This window comes from Cebus imitator, unplaced genomic scaffold, assembly GCF_001604975.1.
Source record: "Cebus imitator isolate Cc_AM_T3 unplaced genomic scaffold, Cebus_imitator-1.0 Scaffold24, whole genome shotgun sequence".
NCBI lineage: Eukaryota > Metazoa > Chordata > Mammalia > Primates > Cebidae > Cebus > Cebus imitator.
In genome coordinates this window covers 9,965,813-9,976,307 of record NW_016107339.1, presented here as the reverse complement: position 1 = coordinate 9,976,307, position 10,495 = coordinate 9,965,813, and the positions used below count along the sequence as shown (strand labels likewise).

At 49.7% G+C, this 10,495-nt stretch overlaps 1 protein-coding gene across 1 annotated transcript in view; it reads left to right on the top strand.

The window, feature by feature from the left end:
- The first annotated feature begins 5,248 nt into the window (after positions 1-5,248).
- The window catches only part of PNPLA1 (patatin like phospholipase domain containing 1), a 43,898-nt gene continuing 38,651 nt past the window's right edge, over positions 5,249-10,495 (top strand). The window contains exon 1 of the mRNA XM_037736250.1: positions 5,249-5,810. Coding sequence (XP_037592178.1) covers positions 5,606-5,810 — 205 coding nt within the window. The 5' untranslated portion in view covers positions 5,249-5,605. The remainder of the gene's footprint in view (positions 5,811-10,495) is intronic.

Sequence of the window (10,495 nt, the reverse complement as noted above, 5' to 3'; positions counted from 1 at the left end):
AAAAAAAAAAAAAAAAAAAAAAAAAAAAAAAAAAAAAAAAAAAAAAAAAAAAAAAAAAAAAAAAAAAAAAGTGATTAAAAAATTTCTTTAAAAAATACAAATTTTCAAATTTAGTTTTTCAGAATTTTCATGAGTCAGTTATTTTAACTGCAGTAACAAAATATCTATACCTTAAAGTATTTCTTTTGTTTTTACTAAAAGCAAAGGGCATATTTCATTCGTTCTTCTCAAATTAAGGGCTATATTTTTCTAGAAGTATTTCAAAGCCCTTGCATTGGCCGTGAGGTTTTCAACAGCAAATATCAAGTGAACAGTGACTAAAAACAAAGACGTTGAGTTACCTGACATCGCAGGATGCACACACACACAAACGGAGGCGGGGGTTGTTGCAATCACACAAGGATCTCAGCACGGACACAGGCTTTTTCTTATACGATTTTTGGTGCCTTAACCAGCCTTCAAATTTGCCCTCAGTAATATCCACCCTCTACTATTCACGCCTTTCCTGCATTTTACCAGAGCTGGTCTATGCGACCAACAGAATGTAGATGGGACTATATCAGAGATTAGGTTATAAAAGACTGCAGCTTCTGTCTTGGGCTCACACGCTCTCCTTCCCTCGTTCTTACTCTCACTCTCTTCATCTCTCGCTGAAGAAAGTCATCTGCAAGCTGTGAGCCGCACAGTGGAGAGGCCCACATCATGAGGCACGCAAGTGTTTGTCAACACTGACCACGAACTGATACCCACGGGCAACCAGGAGGGTAGCTTGGAAGTGAGTTCTTTAGCTCCAGTGAGCCTTGAGATGACTGCGTCCCTGGCTGTCAGCCTGAATGCAAGCTTGAGAGATGCAGAGCCAGAACCACCTGCTAAGCAGTTTCCTGACCCTCAAAAATGGTGTGAGATAGTATGTTCTTATTGTTTCAAAGTGCCCTTTGTGGGGGCGGGGGTACTACAGGAAGGACAGCGGGAGGGTGGGTGAGGGAGGGATAATGTGGGGAGAAATGTCAGGTATAGGTGATGGGGGGATGGTGGCAGCAAACCACCTTGCCATGAATGTACCTATGCAGCAATCTTCCATGATCTGCTCATGTACCCCAGAATCTAAAGTATAATAATTTAAAAAAAAAAGTGCCATGTTTCAGGGTAAATTGTCATGAAGCACTGGATAACTAATACACTTAGTGTGTCTGCCACCTTTCCCCTGACGGATGGAAAACAACTGTCATAGGTCCACACACCCTGTGCTCCCAGGACAGTGTCTCTGGCAGGAAGAAAAGGAGATGGAGCTACAAGGGGCTCCCCATGTGTCTTTTTCCTTTTATCAAGGAGGAAAATCTAAGAAGCCACCCAGCAGAGTCCCTGTTACTTCTCATTATCCAGGGGAATGGGGCCTGATGAACCCATGATTCACCCTTAGCTGAAACCAAGGACCAGGCTTTTCAGATGCTTTACCTGGAGGTGGGCACGGAGTAAGTGGGCTGGAGATGGCTGCTGGTGCCAGCAACGGTCTCTGCCAGCCTCTCACAGGCTGCATTTGTCTGATTGTTCTCACCTCCGTTTGTCTGATTGTTTGTACTTCGTATTTACTGTAAGCTGGAAGTGAGGCCTCAATTAGATTCCAGTGACATTGTTTTGGCACAAATATTCATGGGTGATGTTGTGACCTTCCTACTCTACTGAATCAAGAAACCACTGAGTTCTTCACTAAATCAACATTTTCGGGATGTAAGCAGAGGGTGATACCCCACGAGGCAAAGCCAATCTGGAATCAATGGGCATCTTTTTCCCCGGTATCCATCCCAGGCAGCTTCATATGTCTTAAACTTACAGGGAGTCCAGGTTCCTATAGAAATTCATTTTGGGTTGTTTTGTTGGAAGTGTGTGTGATAAGCAATCTGTTTCTCGGGCATGACTTCCTCAGGGACTGATGAGTCACACAAGCAGTGTTAATGTAGTTAAAAAACACCTGCAAAGATCATGAGATGACTAAAAATCAAGTGCTGGAAATCGAGTCTTCCTCGATGTCATTTACTTGATGTTCTTAGGGCATGCGTAGAAGGTCAAGAACGAGGGTGAATGAGAGGAAGCTTCTCAAGAGTTTAGCAGCCAGCAGAGGACAGGCTGAGGCCTGCTGCTCACCAGCCCTTGTCAGCTGTGGAGCCCAGCCTTGTCTACCAGGCCCAGCCACTGGGGGCCAGGTTAGCAGCTCCTCCACTGCTTTCCCGGGCACAGTCACGGATTTCTGGCTGGCGTGTTTGCATGGAAGAGGCTGTGCGGCACTGCAGTCTCCATGTCCACAGGGAACAGAAACATATGTGTGTTCATGCAAGTCAGCCAGGTCCGAGGAGGTGGGGACAACAGAGGCCATGTCAGGATGTGCTCTCTTTGAAGGGGTGGTGGGTCCCCAGCACCCCCAGGTGCCTGCAGCCCATGTACAGCAGGTGGCCTTACTTTCTGTTTCACTGGGATGACCTGGAAAAAGAAACCTGTCCATAGCTGTCCTCCCTTCAGCATGACCCCATGCCCTCCTGCACCTGCTTGTCCTTCTCTGCTGCCTCAGTGGCAGGGGTCTCTGTCCTTTCTTCTGGTGCCATCCCTGCCAACCCCCTCCGTGGATAGCGCCAATGTCTTGCTGTCTTCTCAGATGCATTGTAAAGTAAAATCATCCTCCACCCAGCTTCCCCAGGTCTGTCCCAGTTTCCCCAGCTGTGCTGAAGACAGCCCCACTCCTCCCTACCCCGAGGCTAAAAGCGAGGCCTCCGCCATGACTCACCCTGCCCATCCAACCAGTCCCTGCCCCTGAGAATCTTCTGCAGCAATAACTTCATTCACTTGTCTTCCTGCAGCTGCTTCCCTGGCCTGGCCATCACCAGCCTCCAGCCTCAGTCACATCTTTCTTCCAAGGCTCTGCTGCCTGAGACCCCTCCAAGCTCCTCTGCATGTCACATGTGGATCAAGCCTTCCCCTTTGGACCCTGCCTCTCTATTCTACCTTAACTCTGGGGTCCATCTGTTCCAGAAGCCTTGGCTCTTACTACCCTCTGGTAACCACAGGCCTGCCCTGTGCCAGGCACCCTGCAGCTATTACCTCTAGCCTTACAGCTACTGGGCAGCACAGGAATGACAGTGTTGTTCCTTTCACAGATGAGGAAAACTGAGGTCCAGAGCGATCATGCAAAGGCCACACTGCTTGTAAACAGCAGAGCTGGGATCCAACGTCATGACTTGGAAGGCCTCTCATCCAAAGCCCTTTGTCCTGTGAAACTGGCTCCAGGACACCCCTCCCCTTCTGTGTAAGGGGCTCCTGCTACGCCTGGTCCCAGTGCCCTGCCTGCTCCTCCCCGCTGCCTCCGGGCCCCGTAGCCCACAGCTCGGCGGCTCCGCGGCACAGTTCCTCAGATGTTCCAGCCCACACTGCTCAGCCCCACCTCCTAACTTTCCTGGCAGGAATCTCAGCCCTGCACCGTTTAGTACTTAATTATAGATTGCCTTATATGGTTCTCTGCTTATTTCACATTTGCCTGTCTCATTCCCAAGAAGCCTGCAAATATATGAATTGAAGATGGAGCCTCTATGTACTCCTGTCCGCAGGGCCCCAACATGGCACAGCGCTGGGCACGCAAGTACTCACTGGAGCTGAACTGACCTCCCAGGAAGGGGACAGGGTCTCTGCTGTCCAAAAGCTGACTAGACTCCACCCTGACATACCCGCCCCCACCCCAGCAGAATGCCTCAGATCTCTGCACACACACGCACACATGCATAGCTGCACGCGGGGACACACACACACACACATACATACACACAAACTTTATCTGTTACACATCTAATCTAAAGGTCTCTTTTCAACCTGAGGCAATTATATGCCTGGAATTACCTACCCAAGACAGAAAACTCCCTCTTTTTTTTTTTTTGAGACGGAGTCTTGCCCTGTCACCCAGGTTGGATTGCAGTGACAAGATCTTGGCTCACTGCAACCTCCACATCCCGGATTCAAGCGATTCTTCTGCCTCAGCCTCCTGAGTAACTGGGATTACAGGCGTGTGCTATCACGCCCGGCTAATTTTTGTATTTTTAGTAGAGATGGGGTTTCACCATCTTGGCCAGCCTGGTCTTGAACTCTTGACCTCATGATCCACCTACCTTGGGCTCCCAAAGCGCTGGGATTACAGGCGTGAGCCACCGAGCTGGCCTAGAAAACTCCCTCCTAATTGAAGACTGGCCTTGCCCTCCCTGTGGAATTCTTATGTAGATGAGTGAGTCCACCAGAATGGTGTGAGCTCCCCAGGGGCGGGGACACCAATGATATCTCATCCTGACAGAGAGGCTGGAGCTGGATTGGCACTTGGTGTAGGACTTGGTGTCTTGATTCTGATTCTGCTTTTGTTGCTGTGTGGTCTCTGAGGGGAGCAAGGAGAGGCAATCTTGTCTTCTTTGTGATATCTCCATGAGGGGACATTTTTTGGGTGTGAGGACCACTCCTCCTCCTCATTAGGACCACATTATGTGGCTCCTCAGGGGGTGGAACCGCGGCCCCTGGAGCTAACCCTGGTCCACCTCCCTCACCAAAACGTTTCTCTGCCCTGACCCCGACGTCCCCCCAGGTGACCTCCCCAGCTGCTCATCCTTGGAGTTAAACATTGCTATCTCAAACTTCTCATTTCTGAGCGGGAAGTAAAACATACAACACGAAGCCTCACACACTTACAATGATCTAGATTTCAGGCTGACTTCTTCCTGAACAGTTAGAAGATAGCATGAGGGCGTGGGGCTTGGTGAGAAGGCACTGACCAAGGTCACGGGGTCAGCGAAGGGCCCAGGAGGAGACAGTGAGAGGTGCAGAGGCGGTGGTGGGTGGAGCCCCCAAAGTCAAACTTCTCCGACAGTTTTACCCAGGGCCGATGCTAACATGTAAATAAACAAGTGAATAAATGAAGGGGCGCTCCTGTAAGAAGAACAAATAAAAATGCTTGTGTAACACATCACACATACCACACCGCCTGAAGGAGCCCAGAAGGGGCATCTCTTTTGGGGGACCTGTCCAGAAAAGACAGCGCGGGCATCATCCTTCTGGAGGGAGGCAGGCTTGGAAGCCCTTCACGGCCGCAGCAGCATGTCGGGGAGGGAGGTGCCCGATAACCATTACAGAGGTTTTGCAACTGAATGTTGCAGCTGAGGGCTGGGCAGAGCCCGCCTCCTTGGGCATGGCCCTGTGTGGGGAGCAGTGAACACGGCTCTGTGTACCACGGATGGGCAGAGGGCTGAGGAGCCCGTGCCCGAGATGAATGTAGCCAAGAAATGAGGCCGGCGAGGGGCTCACAGGATCAGGACCCTGCTCACACACCAGGGAGGCCTTCTGCATCTTGTCCTGGGGCCCCTTTCCAACTTTTGGGGCTGCCTCCTGGCAGAGCTTAGCAGGCTGAGGCAGCTGCCCGAGCAGCCTGTGGTTGCTCCAGCAGACCGGACAGGGACAGCCACATTCCAGGCTCCGGGCTGGCAGGGAAGCTGGGCAGGGAGTTCCTGCAGGGAGCGGCAGCCCGGGCTCAGGCAGGCAAGTGCTGACGGGTGGTCCCTCCTTCCACGGAAAGCCAGAGGCCGAAGAGATGGAAGAACAGGTGTTCAAGGGGGACCCGGACACCCCCCACTCCATCTCCTTCTCCGGCAGTGGATTCCTCTCCTTCTACCAGGCCGGGGCCGTGGACGCCCTGCGGGACCTGGCCCCCCGGATGCTGAAAACAGCCCACCGCTTCGCAGGGACATCTGCAGGTGCTGTGATCGCTGCCCTGGCCATCTGCGGGATCGAAATGGGTAAGGGTAAGGCCTGTGTTCTGGGTCCCCTGGAAAGTCTCTGGGGGGATTCCATCGAGGCAGAATGAGCCTGAAGGAGGCTGGGGATTTTTTAGGGAACAAAGCCAGGCCTGGGTGGCAGGAAAGGAAGGGAAGAGCTGAGTGGAGTATGACGGCAGCAGCTGGGACATCTGAAGGTTGGGGTCTGCCAGGCGCCAGTCTCTGACCTGCAGGGTGAGCCTGGACCCCTGTCCCTCTCCCTCAGTGCCCTTACCTCTGAGATGCTCTGTCTCCCGGCGCCTGGGAGAGTAAAGGGCAGTATCTCCCTCCAACATCAAATGTGGTGCTGCAAGAAGCTACCTGGCCATGCGGTCATACATCGGGCTTCAGTGTTGCCCTGCCTGGCCTCTTTTAAAATGTGAATACGCTGGGGAGAGGTCACTCTTCAACTCTCCATCACGCTGAGGTGGACGGATGTGCCCACCATTTCCAGGTGGCTGGAAAGATGAACGCCCTGAGGCTGGAGGGGTAGACAGAAGGGAGCACAGAGTGGTGGAAGATTAGCAACGGGTGGGGAGAGAATAGAGAAGCTCTTCCTTCACCTTCTGCCCTGCCAGGGGCCTCAGCAGGAAGGACTGCTGCACTGCTGACCCAGAGAGAGAGCACCATCCTGGCCGGGGAGCAGATACGCCTAGCAGCCCCGAGGAACAGTCCCAGCAGCCTAGTGCGCTGTCTTAGGGGGCATTCATTCATTACGGAGCTCCTGTGCTGGGCCAGGCTCTGTTCGAGGCACTGAGGACAAAGTCCCTGTTCTTGTGGAGCAGAACTTCTAGAGAAAAAGATCATAAACCTTCAAACAAGGCTTGAAGTGTAAGGTCAGGAAGCGATACGACCTACGAATAAGATTACAGCAGGAAAGGGGCTGAGAATCAAATGGGGACTATTTTCGAAAGGTGGTGAGGGCAGCTTTTCTGAGGAGGTGACCTTCAAGCCTAGAGCCGGGTAGAGTGACAGAATACGTTATTGGGAGCTCCTGAGAAGGAGAATTCCTGGTGGAGGAGCAGCCATGACGCCTGTGGTGTGGAGCAAGGTGGTGGGAGGTGGACAGGGGCCAGGTCGTGCGGCCTTAGCAGTAAGCTCTGATCTCACCTGAGGAGCACGGGAGGCTGTGACAGCAGGTGGGGAGGGGGCAGAGAGCATGCGCTCCTCAGGTGGGATCCCAGCTCTGCTGTTTCATGATGCGGGTCTGAGGCAAGTTATTGAACGTTTCTCCATCTAGAAAAGGGAGATCTTAATAGCACCGAATTCCCAGCGTTGTTATAGCCGCGGTCTCCAGCCTTTTTGACACCAGGGACTGGTTTTGTGGAAGACAATCTTTCCACATACCAGGGTTGGTGGGGGATGGTTTCGGAATGACTCAAGCACATTACATTCGTTGTGCACTTTATTTCTATGATCATTACATTTTAATATATAATGAAATAATTATACAACTCACCATAATGAATGTAGAATCAGTGGGAGACCTGAGCTTGTTTTCCTGCAAGTAGATGGTCCCATCTGCGGGTGATAGGAATTAGATCCTCATAAGGAGCGTGCAACCTAGATCTCACCCATGTGCAGTTCACAATAGGGTTCCGGCTCCTGTGAGAATCTAATGCTGCCACTGATCCCACAGGAGGCGGAGCTCAGGTGGTAATGTGAGCGGTGGGGAGCCGCTGCATACAGATGGCATCTACAGATGCTTAAATACAGATGAAGCTTCACCTGCTGCTTACCTCCTGCTGTGTGGCCTGGTTCCTAACAGGCCACAGACGGGGGGCCATGGCCTGGGGTTTGGGAACCCCTGGTTATAGGATTAACTGAGTTAAAATGTATACCTGCTTAGAACAGTACCTGGCACATGGCCAGTGTTCAGAATATGGCAGCCACCTGATTAGGGTTCCTAAGATCTCTGACCGATGGGTAGAGTGTGTTGGAAGGAGCAAGGTAGAAACTAGATGAGGGATGAGATAGGATTCAGTATGTGCTTTGAAAGTAGAGCCAATGTGACTTGCTGAAGGGCCAGCTGGACTGTGTGAGAAAGAGGCTGCAGACAGGAGCCTCCTCCCAGCCCAAGCCGGGTGCTTCCTGTCTGGGGACCCCTATGCTGGGTGGAAAGTCTTTGTTTTAAAGAATAATAGTAATGCCCATTCACTGAGTACCTCTAATGTATAAGATAATTTTTTCTTTTTAATATCTCACAAGTAATAAACATGTTTTTCTCACTGGACAAAATTCAAACAATGCAAAAATGTCCAGAGTAAAAGTACAAAGAGTAGAGAGAGACCAGTCGTGGTGGCTTACGTCTGTAATCCCAGCACTTTGGGAGACTGAGACAGGTGGATCAGGAGTTCAAGACCAGCCTGGCCAAATGGCGAAAACGCTTCTCTACTAAAAAAAAAAAAATACAAAAATTAGTTAGGCGTGGTGGTGCACACTTACAGTCCCAGCTACTTGGGAGGCTGAGGCGAGAGATTGCTTGAACCCCAGAGACAGAGGTTGTGAGAGATAGTGCCACTACACGCCAGCCTGGGTGACAAAGCCAGACTCTAAAAGGAGTAGAAAGAAAGCCTCCATTCGCCTGGTGGCCCCTAATCCCACCCTGCCTCCTGTAGCCAGTGCTAAGGGCTCGGCATGGATCTTTCCAGATCTTTCTAATGCACAGTCTTCTGTGAATGTAGTCGTTAATGGCTCCTCCCCGGTGGATTCCAGGCCTTTGGAAAGGGGCTGGGGTGACACTCCCGACTCTGTCCTGGAGTCACAGAATTCCCGCCCTGGTAACACCTGGCACGGGGATTCTCTCTCCCTTTCCAGGCACTTTCGCTGCTCATCTGCTCCACGACCCTCACTCTTCTGTCTTTATGTCATCTTAAAATACAGCATCCGGAACAGTGGCTCATGACTGTGATCCCAGCACTTTGAGGGGCCAAGGCAGGAAGATTGTGTGGGTCCAGTTCAAGACAACAAGACAAGTCTGGGCAATATAGGGAGGCTCCAACAAGAAAGAAAGAAAGAAGAAAGAAAGAAAGAAAGAGAGAAAGAGAGAAGGAGAGAAGGAGAGAAGGAGAGAAGGAGAGAAGGAGAGAAGGAGAGAAAGAGAGAAAGAGAGAGAGAGAAAGAGAGAGAGAGAGAGAAAGAGAGAGAGAGAGAGAAAGAAAGAAGGAAGGAAAGAAAGAAAGAAAAGAAAAGAAAGAAAGAAAGGAAAGAAAGAAAGAAGAGAGAAAGAGAAAGAGAGAGAAAGAGAAAGAGAGAGAAAGAAGGAAGGAAGGAAGAAAAAGGAAGGAAGGAAGGAAGGGAGGGAGGGAGGGAGGGACTTTTCAGAACTAATTTAACTCATCCTCATTCAGTTTGATGAATACTACTGCAAACCGCCTTGGCCAGGCTGTGATGGTCATGGACAGCAGTGGTGGGAACTAAAACCTGTGAAAAGGACATCAAGCAGTGGGGTATAATCAAGGACTAGGCTGTGGGCTGCTCATAATTATGGCAGAAGTCCAGGGAGGGGTGAGGTATATGTGGAACTCGCTCTGTCCACTCAGCAGCATGTTTATGAGACTTGTCAATGTCACTCCAGTCTAGTTCATTCATTCATTTTAACAGCCATACAAGTTACTTTTAACTAGCACTTCCTTTATATCATGGACTCTTCTACCTCTGGCATATTAACTCCTTCAGTCCTCACAACAGCCCTTCTAGGTGAAAACTATTATCTCCATTTTACAGAGGAGGAAACTGAGTCACAGAAAATTTAAATAACTTCCTACAGTCATACAGATATCACTTGGTAAAACTAGAATTTGAATCCAGTCTGGCCACAGTCTATATTCTTATCCTTTAAATTGCCCTGCTTAGCAATACAGTGTTAAGGGGTGCAGAGGCTGGGTCGGGGAGTCTCTCTGAGCAGGTGGAATTTACGCACAGACCTGAAGGTGGTAAGGGAATGAGCCCAAGACTATCTTGGGGAGAGCATCCTATGCAGAAGCAGAAGTCCCATCATCAGTTAGAAGCTGAAAAGGAACCAGAGCTGGGCCTCTGGTTTTTCTTCAAGTCTCTGTATTCCTATACCACAGTACAGTTAGGCATTTTATTGATGGACATGACCAATTTCTTTGTTGTTACAAACTTCCTTGTTTGTGTTGCCCCTGCTCACGTGGAATGTATATCATTCTAGGGTATGTGTGTCATTAACTTTGTTTAATGCCTTTGATTAATTACAAAGCAGTTGTACCAATTTAATCATAAGCAGCAGATATGAGTTCTGATTTCCCCACAATGTCACACTCGAAAATCTTATGCCGATTGAATGAATGTGAAATTCTACCTCATCTATTGTATGTAATCTACCTATCCTGATTCTAGAGATGCTTAGTATCCCTGTGTACTTACTGACCACTAGACGTCTCCTCTTCTGTACCTTGCCTGCTCACCACCTTTCCCTATTTTTTCCTACCAAGTTATCTTTTTTCTTTAATGTGTAGGTGTTCTTTATACATTCCGTACACTTACCATTCGCCAGCCATACACAATGCACCTATCTTTCCCCACTCTATTTCTTGTCTTTTATTTTGCTTTGATGTCTCTTGTTATTCACAAGATTTTAATTTTAGTGCAGTCAAACCTTTTCCTCTTACAATTTGGGGTGTTTTTTTTGTTTTTTTTTTTTT